This window comes from Acomys russatus, chromosome 32 (genome assembly GCF_903995435.1).
Source record: "Acomys russatus chromosome 32, mAcoRus1.1, whole genome shotgun sequence".
In the NCBI taxonomy this organism is placed as follows: domain Eukaryota; kingdom Metazoa; phylum Chordata; class Mammalia; order Rodentia; family Muridae; genus Acomys; species Acomys russatus.
In genome coordinates, this window is record NC_067168.1 from 48,799,578 (window position 1) to 48,820,544 (window position 20,967).

The 20,967-nt window shown below is 47.9% G+C and overlaps 1 protein-coding gene across 1 annotated transcript in view; it reads left to right on the forward strand.

Moving 5' to 3' along the window:
- Lars2 (leucyl-tRNA synthetase 2, mitochondrial) overlaps positions 1-20,967 on the forward strand; it is a 105,440-nt gene that overhangs the window by 59,186 nt on the left and 25,287 nt on the right. The window contains exons 7-12 of the mRNA XM_051140240.1: positions 1,574-1,681; positions 2,040-2,199; positions 8,190-8,294; positions 12,626-12,741; positions 17,187-17,470; positions 19,857-19,955. Of these exons, the coding sequence (XP_050996197.1) occupies positions 1,574-1,681; positions 2,040-2,199; positions 8,190-8,294; positions 12,626-12,741; positions 17,187-17,470; positions 19,857-19,955 (872 nt within the window). The remainder of the gene's footprint in view (positions 1-1,573; positions 1,682-2,039; positions 2,200-8,189; positions 8,295-12,625; positions 12,742-17,186; positions 17,471-19,856; positions 19,956-20,967) is intronic.

Consider the following 20,967-nt stretch of genomic DNA (forward strand, 5'->3'; position numbering starts at 1 on the left):
AGGCAGTCAGCTGCAGGGCTCTGTGAGGCAGTCAGCTGCAGGGCTCTGTGAGGCAGTCAGCTGCAGGGTTCTGTGAGGCAGTCAGCTGCAGGGTTCTGTGAGGCTGTCAGCTGCAGGGTTCTGTGAGGCTGTCAGCTGCAGTGTTCTGTGAGGCCGTCAGCTGCAGGGTTCTGTGAGGCTGTCAGCTGCAGGGTTCTGTGAGGCCGTCAGCTGCAGGGCTGTGTGAGGCTGTCAGCTGCAGTGTTCTGTGAGGCAGTCAGCTGCAGGGCTGTGTGAGGCAGTCAGCTGCAGGGTTCTGTGAGGCTGTCAGCTGCAGGGCTCCGTGAGGCAGTCAGCTGCAGGGCTGTGTGAGGCTGTCAGCTGCAGGGCTCCGTGAGGCAGTCAGCTGCAGGGCTGTGTGAGGCTGTCAGCTGCAGGGTTCTGTGAGGCAGTCAGCTGCAGGGCTGTGTGAGGCTGTCAGCTGCAGGGCTGTGTGAGGCAGTCAGCTGCAGTGTTCTGTGAGGCAGTCAGCTGCAGGGCTGTGTGAGGCAGTCAGCTGCAGGGTTCCGTGAGGCAGTCAGCTGCAGGGCTGTGTGAGGCAGTCAGCTGCAGGGCTCTGTGAGGCAGTCAGCTGCAGGGCTGTGTGAGGCTGTCAGCTGCAGGGCTCCGTGAGGCAGTCAGCTGCAGGGCTGTGTGAGGCTGTCAGCTGCAGGGCTCCGTGAGGCAGTCAGCTGCAGGGCTGTGTGAGGCTGTCAGCTGCAGGGTTCTGTGAGGCAGTCAGCTGCAGGGCTGTGTGAGGCTGTCAGCTGCAGGGCTCCGTGAGGCAGTCAGCTGCAGTGTTCTGTGAGGCAGTCAGCTGCAGGGCTGTGTGAGGCAGTCAGCTGCAGGGTTCTGTGAGGCAGTCAGCTGCAGGGCTGTGTGAGGCTGTCAGCTGCAGTGTTCTGTGAGGCAGTCAGCTGCAGGGTTCTGTGAGGCCGTCAGCTGCAGGGCTGTGTGAGGCTGTCAGCTGCAGGGTTCTGTGAGGCAGTCAGCTACAGGGCTGTGTGAGGCAGTCAGCTGCAGGGTTCTGTGAGGCCGTCAGCTGCAGGGTTCTGTGAGGCAGTCAGCTGCAGGGCTATGTGAGGCAGTCAGCTGCAGGGTTCTGTGAGGCAGTCAGCTGCAGGGCTGTGTGAGGCAGTCAGCTGCAGGGTTCTGTGAGACAGTCAGCTGCAGGGCTGTGTGAGGCAGTCAGCTGCAGGGTTCTGTGGCAGGGAGAGGCAGAGCTCATCTGCAGACTGTGAACTTCTGACCCCCGACTGGGGAGAGAAGCTGTAAGCACATTCAGCAAGGATGTAAATCATCCCTTAGCTTTCTTTCTTCCGTGAAACCTTGAACCTTGAACAGAGGTATGTCAGGTCGATCTTGCTTAGATGGCTTGTGAATTGAGCACCTGTGTTGTGTTTTGCTCCCTCTGTTGTCTGAGGCAGGAGAATGAGGGGGTCCGATGTCCAGAACCTTCTTCTCTTTCCCCACCTTTCCTACCTCAAGCCCCACAGCATTTGCTCTCACCTGAGTTTTGCATTGTGATGTTTGTTGTGTTTTTCTGTTCCCCCAGGCCATGCAGGACACGTTGGCAGACCTCCCAGAGTGGTATGGAATAAAAGGCATGCAGGCCCACTGGATTGGGGACTGTGTAGGCTGCCACCTGGACTTCATATTAAAGGTGATCACACACTGGCACATAGTTCATGCCCACACACGTCTTTTGCGTCTTGGAGCTCTTTGAGTACACGGCAGCTCTGCACCTGACTGCAGCACTTCCCAGCAGAAGGAGAAGGGGGCGGGGTGTCTGAGCATGCTTTCTCTGCCTTTGTCTTGGGATGCCTGGTGCTGTACAGGAGTGGGGCCTGACCAGGGGTTCCCCCTTCTGCTCATCTGCCTGGCCCAACCTCGTGCACACGTTCCGGGTCCTCTGCCCCAAAGCTGCCATGGCTGTTTGAAAATGAGAGAGCGGGTGGCTCGAGGAGACACGTGGCTCAGGAAGAGGACTGAACATAAAATGTCATGTTTCATCCTGCCAGGTTGATGGAAAAGACACAGGAGAGAAAGTGACAGCCTACACAGCCACCCCTGAGGCCATTTATGGCATTTCCCACGTGGCCATCTCTCCTAGCCACAGACTTCTCCATGGCTGCAGCTCTCTGAAGAAACCCTTGCAGAAGGCACTAGTCCCTGGCAGAGGTGAGCTGCGCGGTGGAGCACGTACTGTGACGTCACTGCCTTCAGCTGGCGAGGAGTTGACAAGACTCACACTTCCCACACGGTTGCCAGTTTTCATCATCTGTTCTTTACCTGAGCCACAATTTCTACTTTCTAAATCTTAAAACCTGAGGACAAAATAGCTCTGGTAACGTTAATTTGCCAGCCCTGGGTTCCCCTGAGTCCCTGCCTTGTCTGCATCCAGAGATCGCCCAGGAGCTCAGGCTGTTGCCTTTGATTTAGTATCAGTTTAAAGCTGATAGGGAGAGAATCTTCTCCTGATTTTTAATTTCTCTAACAAATAAAACTACTAGAAAAAGGCCAGTGAGGTGGCTCAGTGGATAAAAGTGCTTATCAGTGTCAAGCCAGTGACCTCAGCTAGATCGTTAGGACCCTCCAGACTCCCAGCCTGGGCTGTGTAAGACCCTATATCAAAAACAAGCAAAAAGAACTTAAAGAGGTGGAGCAGGACCAGGAAGAGGAGGAGGAAAGACCCCTGAGGCTCTGTTGGAGTGGCCATGAGTCCTGTGACACTCACTCTCTCTCTCTCTCTCTCTCTCTCTCTCTCTCTCTCTCACTCTCTCTCACACACACACACACACACACACACACACACACATTGTGCCCCCAGTAAATAAATAAATGCACTATAATTTCAAAACATGAGGATAAAAATAGAACTCTGGCAGCTCTCAGTTGCTTGTTCTAGCTTTCCCTGAGTGATTGCTATCGCTGGACTCTTGGCCTTTTTCTTGGCAAGGAGAAGACCACACACCTGTGATTAGACGTAAAATTGTAGCCATCCCGGGAGGGGTTGTGAGCGTAGAGCCTGGTGGATGAAAGGAAGCCTTTGTCGACTAGAAGTAGGTCTCTGGAGAAGGTTTAAATATCTCTGCAAAAATCTCGTCTTTATGCTTCCTCGTACACTGCAAATCTTAGTCCACTGCATCTCACATCTGAATTATTGGGTGTAGACTGGAGACATTCTGCTCCAGACAGTAGTTGTTTCCTGAGTGCATGCAGGGCAGCTCTGGTCACCTGTGCTTCCTAGGAGCCTGTTGGGGGAGGGGCGGGGGGCAGCCGCAGCCTCCTGGGCCAGAGACAAGCTCTCTACAGTCCTGACTGTGGGGTGCCTCTGTGCTGAGGGCAGAAGACATCTCAACACAAGGCAGCTTTTGTCACTTGCCTTCACCTTTTTTGTTATATATTGAAATAGAGAAAACGAGACAAGTTAAAATTCCATGTGTCTCTTTAAGGCCTCTGTGCCCATGTCTCAGGTTCTGTATTTATTACTTTTCTGACAAAAACAACTCAAAGGATTTGAGGGTGGAGAAGTGATGACAACAGAAAAGTGAGGCAGTTGGTCATATCGCGTCCACAGTGGGTGCGGTGGTTTGAATAAGAACGGCTCTCGTAGGTTCATAAGTTTGAATGTTTGATCATCAGGAAGCGACACTATTTGATTATTCCAGACAAGGTTTCTCTACGTAGCCTTCGCTGTTCTGGAACTCGATCTAGAGACGAGGCTGGCCTTGAACTCAGAGATCCTTCTGCATCTGCCTCCTGGGTGCTGGATTAAGCAGCACTGTTTCAAAGGATTAGGGGGTGTGGCCTTGTTGGAGGAAGTGTGTCACTGGGGGTGGGCTTTGGGGTTTCAGAAGCCCATGTTAGGCCCACAGTCTTTTTCTTTCTGCCTGCATATCAGGATGTAGCTCTTAGCTCCTTCCTGAGCACCACTCCAGCCTGCTGCCATGCTTCTTGCCATGACGATAATGAACTAAACCTCTGAAACCATAAGCAAGAGCTGCTGTGGCCATGATGTCTCTTCACAGCAGTAGGACACTGACCAAGGTCATTAGGAAGCAGAGAGAGAGGAAAGGTCTGTTCGGCCACTTAGTCCAGGCCCAAGCGCCTGCAGTGCTGCCACACACATAGGGTGGAGCTTCCTCCCTCAGTTAAGCCCTTCTGGAAACACCTTTATAGACATACTCAGAGATATGTTTTCATGGTGATTCTAAGATCCAGATAACTTGACAATGAAGGTTATCTATGTCAGTTTTTTTTTTTTTTTTTAAAGAATAAAAGAAAGAATTCATTTTAACTGTTTGAAAGGAAATCTCACTTTTTACACTTTTGAGTAATTTAAGATTCCTTGAGGCTATGATGATTGAAAAGTAAATATTGCAACGCTAAATGCTATAAGTAGCCAGCTCATACACCATGTAGTTCATAATTAATGAACTAATAAATTATAAAAGATTACAGTCCCTGAGATGAAAGACAGCATAAACTCAGAGCACTGTCACATGCTCATCTGAGGAGCGTCTATCTTAGCTACTTTTTTATTGCTGGACTAAGACAACTTATAAAAGAAATAATTTATTTATTGGGCTTACTTAGTTTCAGAAGATGAGTCCATGACCATCATGGAGGGAAGCAGAGGCTGATGTCCTGATCCATGGTACAAGGTGGGGAGAGAGAGAGCTAACTGCCCGTGCCATGGGCTTGTGAGCCCCTCATGCCCACCCTCAGCGGCACACACACCTCCTCCAACCCGGCCACACCTCCCAATCCTCCCAGACAGTTCCACCAGCTGGGGACTAACCGTTTAAATCTGTGAGCCCATAGGAACCATCTTCCTGTAAACCACCACAGTATCTAAGTGCATATGAGCAGCCACATGTTTGAGACCACTTCCGTGTTAGTGTACCAGGCTGGCTTGGTCATTTCATTTTGGCAAATTGAAAGCCATGTGTAGCATTCCACTTGGAAGAGGTCCTGAGCTGTCTCCTCCTCCTCTCGGTAATCCTAAAGTTGTTCCAAATAAAATATTATGTGTAGCACTGAGTTTTTCCGATTTTAATCTTCAGAATAGAAACACTGCTTTTCAGCCCATTCCGTCTGAATCGGTTCAGTTGGTAAGTCAGCTAAGTTAGTACGTCATGACCCTGGTTTTGTCTTGTGACAAATGTGCTTTCCAGATCTTTCTAACCATAGCTTAATAAGATAACATCCAAGACAGAGGTGTCAGCTGAGCAAAGGGAGAGACATCAGTGACTACTGTATGGTCACAAGACAGGTATGGTATGTTGAGGGCAGTGCAATTTTCTCATGCCTGCTGTAAACCCATCTTAGCTGTGGGCCCATGCCTGCTCTCAGCCTACCTGCAAGCTGTGGACCTATGTCTGCTGTCATCCTATACCTCCTGCAACCTGTGGGCCCTGCCTGCCATAGCCTCTGCCTCCTGCAGCCTGTGGGCCCTGCTTGTGTCATTGCTGACGGTTGCCAGCTGGCTTATTCTTTCCTTCACTGTCAGGATTCTAGAATAGTAAGTGTCAACGTAAGATGGGTCCCTAGTCTGTTACTCTGAGTTTAAATTTTGAATTCAGATTTCTGCTTCCACTGAGTTGGCTTCTGAATACTGGCCCCTGATTTGCCACAGACAGACAAGAACATATCTCAGTGGCTTAGCCTGTGCACAGGTTCTGGCCCTGGCAACATAAAATAACTCACGAAAGGAATGTAGTCCCAGATGAACCCTTACAGCTGTGCAAAGGCACAGCACTTGTGTATGTAGTTTTCTTAGTTGAGAAGGTGGCTGGCCCTTGAGTTTGGTGATTTTAGGTGGTCCTTGTGGGAAGAGAAGACACCCTGAGGGGCTCTAGGAAGGGTGACTCAAGTGGACAGGGTAAAGCTTGAGTGGCAGTGTGCTCACAAGGGACCAACTTATCCCATTAGTTGCAGGGGAAGATGATAAAGGCCACAGAATAGTGAGAATCAGTGAAGAAGTGGGACCATCTCAAAGAAGCTTCTGGAAGATAGGTCTGAAGATCTCTCCCTGGCCTCTGGCTTGGCTGGTGGGGTTGCTGACGTACTGACTAAATGAATTGGCTTTTGCTTAGCAAACTTGGCGCAGGTTCCTTTACAAGAAAAAGTACAGTGCTTGCTTAGAGTTCTTGGAATTGACTTCCATAATCACGGGTGTCACTCCCTTTTCTCAGCTGTCTCCTCTGGCTTTCTCTAGAAAGATCTGGAAACCACATGGAGCATGAGGGAAGAGATGTTTTCCAAATTCCAGAGCTGTCTGTCTCCTAATTATCTTAAACCTATATATAACACTGTATGTGCTGGGTCTTATCTACTAAAGTAGACAGTTGGCTTGCATCTCTTTCTCCTCCACTTCTTCTTTTCTTTTTTCAGATTTCATTTATTTTTATCTTATGTGCCTGTGTGAGTATTTTGCCTGTATGTTTGTCTATGTACCGCATGTATGCAGTGCTGGTGCAGGCCAGAAGAGGGCGCTGGATCCTCTGGGACTTTTATAATATCTTCCTGAGGAGACATGCACAAGAGTGGGATTTTTTCAAAGGCATAACCATATTTCTAGCTCCATCCCATGTTGCTTTTATTGGCTTCTGAAAGAGCTTAACATTAGCATCTGAGTCCAGAGTGCTGTGCCTCCTGTGGAATGCCCTACCGTCCTCCTAGACCCTGCCTTTACCTCTTTGAAATGTAAATCCTGATTCTTGGGCTGATTTTAACTTGAGGGCTTATAGAATCTGTTCTAAACAACTATATGAAAGTTCGAAACAAGTGTTTGTAAGTGCAAATTGCAAAAGCTAGCCAGTGATGGCTCTAACTAACGGTGAAGTTGTAAGTACACACGTAATCTCAAGCGTTCGTCAGTTGCTGTTCCTGTGCCTCTTTTTTCCCTCTGGACTTTGAGTATTTATACTTGCAGTTCACCGAGGAGTCTCCATGTAAGGCTCTTTCCCTGCTCCTGTCCCCTGCATGAGCTTCATTCATGACAATACAGAGACTGGGTAAATTGCAAGTCATTTGCCTTATAAATATTCATAACTGGGTCATGTATGCTATGATTACATTATTCTGTTTATTTACTTGCTTATTTTTGAAAGAGGATCTTGCTATGTAGCCAAGGCTAGTCTAGAAGTCACTGTACAGCCCAGGATACCCCAACCCTCACAGTCCTGCCCCAGCCTCCAGAGTGCTGGGGTTATGGACGTTCACCACCCGGCCCAGCTTTGCTTTCTCATCTAAGTCTTAGGTAACTTTTTACTTTTTCTAAAATTCAGTCTCTTCCTCTGTGTGTCTCTCTCTACGTTTCTCTAGTTTGTTTGTGTTCTTTGGATTTCTGGCAGACTCTTCCCGCACTCTCCATAGCTCTTTAAAATTCATGATACAGTTTTCTTCAAATTCCAGCCTCCCAAGCAATCCCTTCCCTCATTTTCCTAAAGATACTAATGATGGTGGTTGGTCAGATCTGACTTGGTCTGACCCTCCTGTCCTCGGCTGCATATCTAATGTTCCCTCTGACTCTTTTTTTTGGGGGGGGGGGGTTCCAGACATGGGTTTCTCTGTGTAGCCCTGACTGTCTTGGACTCACTCTGTAGACCAGACTGTCCTCAAATTGACAGCAATCCACCTGCCTCTGCCTCCCGAGTGCTGGGATTAAAGGTGTGCACCACTGCGCCCGGCTTCCCTCTGACTTCTTTCTTGAATGTTCTATGGCTTCTCTTTGTTGGGTCCCTGTTCCCTGGATCCCTCGCCTGCCTCATTTTCCGTCTATGTACCCCGGTGTCCCCTAAGAAAAGGCTCTGCTCTGCTGTTTCCTGTTTGCTTTAGGAGCTCATGTTTCTTCTTTTCACTGTAGGAAGGTTTTGTGTGTTTTATTATTCTCACTGCTGGAGATATTTTTGAACAGTAAAAGGTGGTAATGAGATTGCTTTTCTATCTGGAACTCAGAAACACCCTTCTCACTTCTTTATGTATACAGGTGGACAAAACTTTTCTCCTGTATTTGTTTAATCTTCTGGTCTCCACTGGTGTAAATTACCTGCTAATTCCCTTCAAAGAGCCAGTGCTTTAGCAATTAGCACCCAACACTATGCTGCTTTCTCTTGCTGGTCTGCTCTTGGATGTGCCCAGCTAATGGTCTGCTCTTTTTCCAGATTGCCTCACACCAGTGATGGCCGTGAACATGCTCACCCTGCAGGAAGTCCCCATCGTTGTCACGGCTGAGTCGGACCTGGAAGGCACCCTAGATTCAAAAATAGGTATGTGGCATTTAGATGTCACCCATGCTAACCAACTATGCAGGGTTAAGGGCAAAGGGCTCATAGCCCTTTTTACTATTGATCATATGATAGGTTTTGCCACTAAGTGAAAATTCATGCCCTGTGGGTTTTTTATTTTGGTTTGGTTTGTTTTGGTTTTCTTGTTGTTGGGTTTTTTTCTCATCTTTGGAGCTAATGATCAAATCTAGTGCTTCACAGTTTTCTGGCAAAGCAGTCCACCCTGAGCCCCACCCCAGTCCTCACCTTCCATGCATCATTATTTAGTTAAGAACTACATATTCAAGTGCACAGTGCTACACATCTGAATTCCTAGCATTTAGGAGCCTGAGGTGGGATGATCACAAGTTTGCATTTTTTTAAATGTGTTTTTGTGTGTGTGGATGAGTGTTTTGCCTGCATGTATGCATGTGCCTTGTGCCTGTGGAGGTCAGGGTAAAGAATCAGATCTCCTGGAACTGGAGCTACAAATGGTTGTGTGCTGGGAACTGGACCCAGGTCCTCTATAACAATAACAAGTTTATTTATTTATTATTTAGAATAACAATTCTTAAATGTAAAACTAAACTACCTGGTCTTCAACCCCATCAGAGACTAAAATTAATTACCTGAGTATACAGGGGGTGCAGGTTAGCAGCATTCCAAATGAGAGGATGACGGAGATAGTTTGCTACCTGAGCAGTCACCCAAAACTCTATAATGTTGGAGCATCTTCTTCAGCCTTCTGGCTCAGTATATCTGACAGACATATTTGTGAGACAGGAACTATTGAAGACTTGCATAACCTGTGTCTTGGCAGAGTTTGGCCATTGACTGTCTGAATCCAAGCTTGCCCCTTTTTAGGCAGAATTCTGTCTATGGTAGAAATGAGGACATTTTGCCCAGTGGCTGCTTTGCCACGTTTGAAGCCATCTCCATAAGGAGGTTCTTTGATGCTCATCATCCTCTTTGAGGTTGGCTGGGTGTTGCCAGGAGTTAGTTGTTTAGGGGTTAAGATGTTTTTAGGTCTAGATAGGTGTTTTAAGTTGATAATGATGAGATATGATAGATAATTATTTACATTCAGAATTTTAGATGCACCAAGATAGGAAAGATGTTTTCTTCAAGGCTGCCAAATACAAATAGTCAAAACACTAAGAATGTAACATTTATATAACTCCTGATTGTTTCATGGTTCTTGCTGTAGGTAGATTAGTGTGTGTGTGTGTGTGTGTGTGTGTGTGTGTGTGTGTGTGTGTGTGTAATGTATATGTAAAAATAAAAATATTTAATAAAAAAGTAAAATAAAGAGCTTCTAGATTAAAAAAAGAATAATAACAATTATTTTAACTACTGAGTCATCTCTCTAATCCCACATTCACAAGTTTAAAGCCTGGAAAATATGGTAAAATCGCATTTTTAAAAAAAGAAAAGCAAAGCATGGTGGTGTATGCCTTTAATCCCAGCATTCGGGAGGCAGAGGCAGGTGGATCTCTGTGAGTTTGAGGCCAGCCTAGTTTACAAAGTGAGTCCAGAACAGCCAAGACTACAAGAGAAATCCTGTCTTTAAAAATTGAAAAAAAAAAAAAAAAGCATACAACAAACAAAACATGTATTTGAAAGCATATTGTGGGATGGCTGCAAGCCCGGTGTGCTTGCCACTCAGGCCTGCCAAGCTGAGTAGAGTTCCCAGAACCTGACCAAGAAAGTTGTCTTCCAAAGCTCCGCATGAGCCTGCACACATACACACACTAACAGTAATAATAAATAAATAATTTTTAATTTTTAAAGAAAGCATATTAGATATATCATGCCTTCCTGCTCGCTGTTGAAAATGTAAAAGCTCAGACTCATGAATCATAAGTTAGTTTCGAGCACTTGGACACGTGATAGAGGGTTAACACAGCACAGACTAAAAATCTAATTTTATAATCCCAGCCAGGCTTAGTGATTCAGACCTCTAACAAAGAGGAGCCTGAGGCAGGAAGATCTTGAGTTTCAGGTCAACCTAGGCTATATAGTAAGATCCTATCTTTAAAAACCAAACCAAATAAAAATCACAAAACCACCAGCAAAGGCAGAGACGGGGGCTCCAGGCACATGTGGTCCATGCGGGCTAGGTTTTAGCGTTGTGGAGGAGGCTCATCCGAGCTACTCTAGAAAGGGTCATGAAGCAGCATCCAGGGGCGTCTTAGAGACGAACTCAGTGTCCTTGGCAGCCTTACTCACGAGCACCCCTCCTCCATTAGCCTGGGGCAGGGTGAGAGCAGAGGGAAGCACCTAACCCTAACCCTGGCCGGAAGCTGCTGTCGGTATGTGTGGGCCCACCTGGCTCACCTGCTTTCCTGCGGGAGATCCCAGCCGCCCTGCCGAGCAACAGGCCTCTGTGGCAAAAAGCTGGCACCAAGCACGCAGGTCACCTCTGACCACTACAACCATGCATTTTATAATTAGTCAGGTGTTTTAAACAGCAGCCAGCGTAAACACAGAAGAAAATCTGGATATGACTGTTTTGGGCAAAGAAAGGGTGTTTGACATTTTGGGGTAAGTCACTGACGCAATATTAAGGCTCTAAAGGATTTAGGTGTTTTTAGGTGAGTGTGTGGAATTGTTTTTTTCTCTTGTCTTGATTTCCCCCGGTTGTGTAATTAGTATTGTCTAAAGTACTGTTTCTTGCCTTCTAAGGACAGAAGCATAAACAAATGAGAAATAAAGCAGAATTTTCACTCTCCCACCTGCACAGTTAGAATATATCACACTTTCAAGTACTCTTAATGTGTCCCGATAAATGTGGTGGTCACTGAAAGGGACTGGCATTGGCTCCATACACCGCAAGACCAAGTTCTTAGCACAAAGGAGATTTATTTACCTCAGGGACAAAGGGCAGGGAATGAGAGACAAAGACAGGAGATTGAGAATGAGGGAGAATGAGGGAGGACCAAGGGGGAGGGGAGGAATATTTGTCCCAGAGGGGGACAAAGGGCTGTCTGGATAGAGAGAAGACAGTGGACCATAGGAAAATGCGGTTTATAAAGGTAACGGGAAAACCCATGTGAGGATAAGGTGTTTAATTGTAGCTGGGCATGTTAGTTAGGTGAGCCAGGGGCCTTCTGACTGCTGGACTTGAGCACTTTGACAGCTGGACCGTAGTGGCCAGCCCCAGGAGGAGGAGGTGGCCACATAAAGGGATAGGCCCTGGCGCCTAGCTTTAGGAATGTGAGCCAATGGTTTTTAGTCAGGCAGAGGGGATGGAGGAGAAGGGCCAGGCCTGCCAGAGCCGTGTTTGCTGTGCTTGGGCTGGCTAGGTCTCCCCTAAGCTGGACACCAGAGATACAGTACATGGTCACTGACTCCCTGCTGTGACTGTAGACGCCTCTTGGTCCTATTTGCTGTTTCCCTGCATCCTCACCTCCCAGCCCAGTCCACCAACACTCATTCACTTTACTTTGTTTTTTTCTGTCACGCCGTACTGTAGAACTCTCAGGCATGTCCTCTGTACCTTAAGTTAGCCCTCTGGAACTGATCTGCACAGGAGCCGGCTTAGCCATATGCATGACAGCATTTTCCATGAGAGAGGAGTCAGTACCCGGAGACATTTGGCAAATTTGGGAGGTGTTTTCTTTGTTCCCACTGAGGAAGTAGTCTGTAAAGGGCCCAGGGTGAGGTAGGACGCTCCCTGTGTGACCGTGCTCAGAACAGCTCATTATGTCAGCAGTATACCATTCAGAGCCCTGCCCTGTAGACCCAGCTACCAGAGCTGCTCCTGTGCGCAGCTGATGCCAGAACAGCCACCCTCAACCCTCTGGGTGAGCGATTTTCTTGTGCCTCACCTCATTTCCTCAAGGGGTATATGTGGGTTGAAAAATAAATGCCTGTTAAGAATGTCCTGGTGTTCTCAGGGACACAGCACGGTCCCCAGCGCCAACTCTCAGTGTCCAGGCTTGGGGATCTTTCTAGGGTAACAAAATGCTGAAGCAGTCAGCACTGCGTCCCACCAGGGAGCCACTGGAGGCACTTAGGAGGCCCTCCCCAAACCTGTAGGGTACAGTTTCCTGGGTGGTAGATTTTAGAGTTGCAACTATGCTTTTAAGAAGAAGAAAAATCAGACACAAAGACCTAAAGAAAATAACTCCAACCATGTGAGCAGCTGTGGTAGGGCTTAGGCTCTCAGGGCTGTGTGCCAGTATCCAGCGAGTTTGCTGTGGCTTTCTGTCTTCTGAGCTGAAGGAGACCATCTCTCTGAAGAAGCCAACACCGAGGGCTAGTGTTGCATGATTCTTTGCTTTGAGCACTAAGAAGAGATGAAGTTTTGTGTTTTTCCCCCCTCTGAACAGGAATCCCCAGTACCAGCTCCGAGGACACCAGGCTAGCCCAAGCCCTGGGCCTGTGCTACTCTGAAGTCATTGAAACTTCACCGGATGGCACAGAGAGGCTGAGTGGATCTGCCGAGGTTGGTGCCCTGGCCTGTGCCTGACCCTGAGAGTGGAGTGACGAGACATGCTCTTACACGGTCACGCCGCAGCTCGCCTTCCGCCCTCGCTCTCCCCAGCAGCCTCGCGGCCTTGCTTGGTTCCTCAGAACAGAAGACTATTCTTCTTCAACACCTACAAGTCTTTAGCCTGGAACAAGGCTTGAGAACCCTGCTTGAGAAATGATCTTTCCAAAGAGTCTTCGGCTTCTTAGAGAGGTGTCTAGAGCTGAGGAAGATGATGCCTCACTCCAGATGGTCTGCCGTTTCTGTCTGAAGTTTCAGTCACTCACAGACCTTTGTATGAACGGCCAGGGTTGTCCTAATCAAGGCTGTCTCTTTATTGATTTGGTGCGTGTAGCAGAACGTGACCCACCAGCGCTGGCCTGAACCTGTGTGACAATTTTGGAATTTCAGTTTCTTTAAAAAGCACAGAAATATTAAAAGAGTGTGCTTCCATTTTAATCCCAGGTGGGGGGTGTGGGCCGCTTTGGGCTGTCCGCAGCCGCTGACTATGATGGGCCTGGTGCTCTAGCAGAGGTGTGGCTTTGCCAGCTGCAGATAGTTTCTGTAGTCGTGTGACGTTTGGAATTCTGGGAACTTTTCAGAGGTTCTATACATGCTAGAGTCCCGATAGGTGGGGTTGGTGGTTGGTGGTCATTCAGGGGGTTGGTTGCAGTTTATTAGTAGCTGTACTCAAAGAAGAAACAAAAGGAAAGATATTAAATACAGGGATCTCTGTCTCTTTCTCCCCTACTCCCCCTCTTTCTCTCCTGTCTAGTAATAGGAGGTGAAACTTGTGGGAGACGGGCATAGAGGGTGGGAAAAAGAAGAGCCCACAAAGTGACAAAGAGTGGCCACATGAACCAGAAAGTGGTGGAAGAGGCTGTTTGGGGTGGGAAGTGGCTGAAAGCAGCGACTCTCAGACTCAAGCACACATCCGAGTCATGCTGGCCTTGTCAACACTGGCTAGCAGTCCACAGCCAGAGTCCTGACTCTCCCCAAGGGCTTCTGTTTCCAGCAAATTTGCCTGTGCTGGTGCTGGTACCACTGGGTGGAAGCTATTGGTGGTGGTGCTGGTGGTTCCTGTGCTGCTGTTGGTGTTGGTGCTGCTGGTGTGTGCTAGTGTTGTTGGTATGGTGTTGCTGGTGATGGTGGTGCTGTTTGTACTGGTACTGGTGTTGGTGTTGGTGTTTCTGGTGGTGGTGTTGGTATGGTGTTGCTGGTGATGGTGGTGCTGTTTGTACTGGTATTGGTGTTGGTGTTGGTGTTTCTGGTGGTGGTGTTGGTATGGTGTTGCTGGTGATGGTGGTGCTGTTTGTACTGGTACTGGTGTTGGTGTTGGTGTTTCTGGTGGTGGTGTTGGTACTGGTGTTGTTAGTGCTGGTGCTGGCACCAGTACTGCTGGTGGTTGTAGGCATAAAATTATTGGGTTATTCAAATGCTGATTTCTGTATCCCCCATATCTGGTTGTTAGCCTTGTTCTGAGGATCTCCTGTTTCAATGTTGTGTAAACACTGCTCCCCAATTGTCTCCTGATGTGCCAATAAAGCAGCTCACAGATAATCGCTGAGCAGGGGAGAGATCAGGGCTGGACTTCCTGCCAGCCAGGGGAGGAGGAGTTACAGGGGGCTGCGAAGCGAGGGTGCAGCCATGGGAGAGGTCTGAGAGAGATCAGGAGAGAGAGCTGGAACAGGGAACGCTACAAAGTGCAAGTACCTCTGGGATGTATGCTGGGTGGGAGCCAAATTAGCTTAGAGAGTTAAGAACAGAGTAATAACTGCCCAGTTATTATGTTGTGAAGCTCATTAGGAAACAAATATAAAAGAGTCTCAATTATTTGTATGATAGCTAGCTTAAGAGAGAAACCGAGAAACAAGCACTGTTTTGTACAACTAACATTAACAGGTGGTGCTGGTCCAGGAGCCACTGTTGGGCATGTGGGCTCCCATCCCTACATAAGCTCCCTGAGTGATTTGTATGCACATTAAAACTTGAGGGCATTGACTTAGAGTGCTTGTTTTTAAACTTGGCAACACAGTAGAAACACCAGGAAAGTGTCTTCAGATATTGGTGCTTGGGATAGGCGTGTGGTGATGCGCACCTATAGTCCTCCGTTTGAGAAGTGAGACCGGAAGGTTAGGAGTTGAAATCTGTCCTGGACTATGAGTTTGAGACCTGCCTGGTCTATGTGAGACCTTGTCTTAAGAGACAAAACAAATAAAATAACAATCTGATGGGTGAGTCTTACTCCAGATATTTCAGCCTAATGCTGGGTGGTAATAAAGACATGACTAGTGGACATCAGGAGTTGTTACCGTTCCTCAGGAGATTTGAACATAAGCCCTAATCTGGGAACTGCTGGCTCAACATGTTAGTCCCACACATGTCCATTATGAATCATGGAGAATCACCTACTGATCGCCCCCTGGTTCTGGTTCTATTATACCTGAAGATCCAGGTGTTTCAGGTTTGGGATCACTAGGCTATAAGGGTTTCCTGTCTTTCTGTTTCTGTCTGTCTGTCTGTCGATCTATCTGTCTATTATCTATCTATCATCTAACTATCTACCTATCTGTCTGTCTGTCTGTCTATCATATATCTCTCATCTGTATATCATCTATCTAATTTATCTATCCTTCTATCTACAAAAGAATAGTGTGGCTGGAGAGATTCGCCAGTTAAGCTGTCCTTCCAGAGGACCTGAGTTTAATTCCCAGCACCCACATGGCAGCTTACAACTGTCTATAATTTCTGTTCCATAGGATCCAACTCCCTCACACATGCAGGCAAAACACCAATGTACATACAATTAAAAAATAATAATACATTTTTGAGGGGGAGGGAGAATAATGACCTGGCTCCCTCTCGCCCTTTAAAAAGAGAAGCAGTTCCTGACTTCATGTTTGTATCTCCAAACATAAATCATATTCTAAGATGTTAAGGCCTTTTCTTCTTGGCCTTGTTTTGTGTAGGCCTCCCCGGGGTAGAGCAGAGCCAACCATAGGTGTCTATAAAGGGACCCCAGCTCTGGACAGTGAGGAAGGGAACATCCATGGCCAAAACTAGGCTGTCTCTCTGGGGCCCAGAAGACCCTCGTTCCTCTGGATGGGACGTCCAGCGTTATTTATGCTCTTTGTCTGCTTTCAGACAGCTTCAGGTAGCCTTTGAGTCATTTCCTAGCTCTTTAATGAATACTCAGCCAAAAGCCATCAGTGAGGGGTGGAAGGGTTGTGTGACTTGGACGAGGTCCTGACTGTATCGTGACTGCATGGTGTCAGGAGTGCAGGCTGGAGCGCCTCTTTCCTAGAACGCCTCTCTCCTGGAGCGACTCTCTCCTGGAGCGACTCTCTCCTGGAGCACAGCTGCCCCTGTACAGTAAACTCAGAAGACGCTTCCCACCAGTAGTGAGAGGGTTGCTTTGTTAAACATGGTTGCACTCTGTTTTTAATGACATGCGTGTGACCGTGAGCTCCCTGAGGACATGAGCAGATTTATCTTGGTGTCTCTGAGGCCTGGCATACAACAGGACTGATCCCAGGTGCCCACATTCTGAATGTTAGTAGCCGATGAGTTTGGCGTCTGGGTAACATCAGGAAAGATAGCAGTCTACCTTTGGACCTGCAATGTTCTGCCCTGTTGTCTACAAAATGGGAATATTTACAAATAAGAGTGGTTTGTCTCTTTAAGCTGAGGCAGCTACAGACCCGTGCTTAAGATGTAACATTGGACTTTTCCCTCTGGATATTTTCTCTTTGAGAGGAAAGAGTCTTTAGGGATGGGATTGTGCAGCTCTTCACTGGCACCTAGACACTCGGTGATTCTCTCTTGAGGTGCTGCAGAACATGGCAGAAAGGAAGGGCCACAGAAGCAGCGCCAGCTGCCCGCCACACACAGGACACAGCGGCCCTGGTCAACATTGTTGACCAGGCTCCTGGAAACATTTTAGTATCTCTAAAAAATGGGAGTAGAGCTGAAGAAATGGCTCAGCAGTTGAGAATACTGTTCTTCCAAAGGACCCAGGTTCAATGCCTGATACCTGCATGGTGGCTCACAACTCTGGTTCCAGGAGTTCTGACTCTGTTCACCTCCATGGGCACCCGGCACAGTGTGATGCTGAGACATACATGGAGATAAGGCACTCATACACATAAGTAAATAATTTTTAATTGTAAAGAACAACGGAACCTTGAACTTTTAGGATCAAAAATCATACCTGGTTTTCTATCAGTGCAATTGCAAAATGTGATTTTTAATGTTAGTTTAAAGAAGAAAGGACCTATAAAGATAAATGTATCCAGGGTTTGGGGGAGCCCTGATGTGGCCCTACATAGACCTAGACCCTTATGAGAGTCTCACATTGATGGGGTGGCACAGGACGCTGAGCAAGGGCAGTTTGTCTTACAGTTGTCTCTCCTCACTTCCAGTTTACAGGCATGACCCGGCAAGATGCCTTTTTAGCCCTGACTCAGAAAGCCCGAGAGATGAGAGTGGGCGGAGATGTGACAAGTAACAAGCTGAAAGACTGGCTGATCTCACGGCAGCGCTACTGGGGCACACCGATCCCTGTTGTCCACTGCCCAGCCTGTGGCCCCGTGCCTGTGCCACTGCGAGACTTGCCTGTCACTTTGCCCAGCATCACGTCTTTCACCGGCAGAGGAGGCTCCCCACTGGCCTCGGCTTTGGAGTGGGTGAACTGCCCCTGCCCAAGGTAAGGAGCTGCAGCCAGCACCGTGAGGTGTCTCGGATGCTCTCCCCTCACTGGGTGCTAAATGCTGCCTTCTTCACCAGCCTAAAAGGAATATCAAAGGGGCTTTGGAACCTGTGAGACAACAGTCTGAAATCTGGCCTAGTCACTGACTGGAGAGGGCCCTGAAGCATTGACCCAGTGGAGGGAGGACATAGATTTTCAGCATATTGCAGTGCCTGCCCCTTCTACACCATGGAGCTTCCTAGAAGTGAGAGAGAGTATTTCTCCCCTGCTGTGGTCTTGCAGTACAGAGCCTGTGAGAGCCATGGAGGTCCTAGCACAAATCACAGATTATGGGAAAGACGGCCAGTGTGTTTATTCATTTTTGTTTGCTTATTTGTTTTGTTTTTATGTGTATGAGTGCATCTACACCTGCATCCCAGAAGAGGGCATTAGATCCTAGTATAGGTGGGTGTGAGCCACCATGTGCTTGCTGGGAATTGAACTCAAGACCTTGGGAAGAGCAGACGGTGCTCTTAACTGCTGAGCCATCCCCCCAGCCAGTGTGTTTATTCTTTGCCTTGCTGAAACACACCTAGGGTTCTTTGTAGTTTTCTTCTGAGCTCTAAGCCTTAGGCCTGTTTCTGAACCTCTTGGAAGCCTCACTTCTCTCCTGCACAGTAGGGGTGGGGAGGACTGTCTCATAATTCCTTGGTGTTCCAGGAACCCAATGAGACAGCGTCTGTGACACCGTTGGCCCTGTTCTGCTTTCCACCTTCTGCTGCCACTGCCTGGCCCAGCCTGGTGGCCTTATGTCTGTCACCTGCTGACACACCTCTTCCCTACCGTCCAGGGCTTTGTATGGGTGGTGGCACCTGGTGTCTTCAATCCCAGGGACACATTAACTGGAATGAACATGACGAGTGTCAGTCAGACGTCATCACTTCTGAGTACGGGCCTCTGTCTTCCTCAGTGTTTCCCCAAATTGGGCAAAGAGGACAAGTTACCTTATCTTCCGGTCACTTCCCAAACTGTTGTTTATGTGTTGCCTGGGTTTTCCCTCCCGGCCCCAAGCTCCTGGAGCAATGACTCAGACTCAAAATAAATTACAAATACCTAGGCCGTACAGCCGGGCTCATTCACTGACTAGGTCATAACTTAGTAACCTGTTTATTCTAATCTAAGTTCTGTCACGTGGCTGGTCCTTTGCTCAGGCTCCATGTGTCTGTCTCCTTCCTGTCTTCCCAGGTGACTCTTTCATTCCTGGCACAATCCCAGAATCCTTTCTGTCTACTGGATGTCCCACCTTCTAGTCTACCCTTTCCCATAGGCCATAGGCTTTTGAATTGACAGGTGATACATCCATACAACACACAAAATATTCTTTCTATTTATGTTCTAAATAAGATGTAATCCAAATAAAGACCTGGCTTCGCTTTAGAGAATCTCATTGTGGAGATTGTCACCCTCTCTGTGGCCCACAGGATTTCCTAGGGACTTCTCGAGGGACCCCCACCAAGCCCAGGTCTGCTGACCAAACCACAGGTGTGAGAAGTGAGGGCTGATTCCTTCTGTAATATTTATAGAGCCAGTGCGGACTGCTTGACAAATATGGGGTGTAACACACAACCCTTCTTTTCATTTTTAAATTGAAAACAGATTCAAGCTCTTATGTGCTGGATGAATGGAAGGTTCCTTTGTTCCTCTCGGAGACTCCATCCCTCGTCTCTGCTCTCCAAGATCATTCTTGTTGACGTTTGTTTCTTACTCTCTCTTTTATTTGGGGTATTGATGCCTCTACCTCCCTCCCACCAACCCCTTAACTCTGGGTATAAGAAAGAACATTAGCGGGGAGAGGGGGCACAGACCCCTTTACATCTCCCAGCTGTTTAGGGTCAATGGGTTCTTTTGGGGCAACACCAATCTCCATCCACAGCAAACGCAGCAGGCAGTCTCCTCCGAGCCCTGGCATTGAAACATCTCTCTCTGTCTGCCACAATGGTCTCTGGTCTCTCCCAACTGCTACATGCCTTACACCACCATCACACGCCACAGCAGCCTCTGCTCTCTTGTTCATCTTCCTCAGTGTCCCAGACCACACACCTCTTTGGGCTGCATGAGGCAGGCTCTTACCAGCTGGCAAAGACCACAGCCTGTTCATGAGACAGTTATCAGCTGTGGACAAACTAACAGCCCACACTTGGAATTTAAACAAAAACATATTTACACAACATAACTGAGTTTACAAAGAAACCAAAACTTCAATTACATATTCATTACACGCCCTCACTCAAACTTATGCAGCTTGAAGTGAAATTTTGGGAGGCCCCACATCTCACAAGCACAGCTTATGTAAAACTACACTGAAATATAGAAAAAAGGCCAATTGATAAATTTCTTTTCTCAGGTGCAAGGGACCAGCCAAGAGAGAGACGGACACCATGGACACCTTTGTGGACTCTGCATGGTACTACCTCAGATACACTGACCCTCACAACACTCAGAGGTAACGTCTCTACTGTGAAACACGTAGCACTTGGCATCTTCCACAAAGCCAAACCAAGATGGAATTAGATGTGCAAGGGAGGTGCCAGGGCATGCCTGGGCAGGGGAGAGGGGAGCTGAGCTGGCGTAGAGAACGCCTATATCATGTGCATGCATAGCTGGTACGCAGAGACAGCAGAAGGAGGAGGGTTCAGAGGAGCCCTGGACCACAGCAAAGCTCCAAATGCCTCAGCAAGGCTGTGGGAAGACTGCCCCGTGCACATGGTCATTTGGAACCCAAAGTGGACAGATGCGCCTTTGCACTAGGCCTTCCTTTTCTTCTGCAAGTAGCCGAGGCCAAGGGCTGGGCCAGAGGAGTCTCATGGACAGTGGTGGCTACTGTGGGTCAGCTGCGTACCTTGTGCCAGGTTTGGGGAAGGTCAGGGACAGAGCCTTTGCCTATCATGGAAAAGCCTGGGGCACCAGAGGGGAAGGCTCTTTTAAAGCAAGTATGTTCATTATTAAGTTAGGTTACTCAGCCCAGTAAATCACATTTATAATACAAATTGAAAACCAGCTAAAGGAAGAAGCTGTGGACACCCTGCACTTACGGGTGCATGGCCTGCAGAGCGACAGAGCCAAGTGCTGGGGGGAGCTAAGAAGTTAGACTCTTACCACACATGGTCAATAAATCTCCTAAAGTGGAAGCCAGTAATGAATATAAACATTTTTAAATAACTGAAGTAAGCATGGAAGACAAGGGTGTTGGCACATGTGTATAATCCCAGCAGTCAGGAGGCAGGGACAGGACAGTCAGGAGTTCTAGGCCAGCCTGCGATACACAAGACCCTAGGTAAAAAAAAAAAAAAAAAAAAAAAAAAAAAAGGAGGAGGAGGAAGGAGAAATAGAATTAAAGTGACTAGGTTGGCCAAGTGTGGTGATGTCTTTAATCCCAGCACTCAGGAGACAGAAGCAGGTGGGCATCTGTGAGTTCAGAGTTGGTTTTGTCTACATAGGAGTTTCAGACCTGTGGG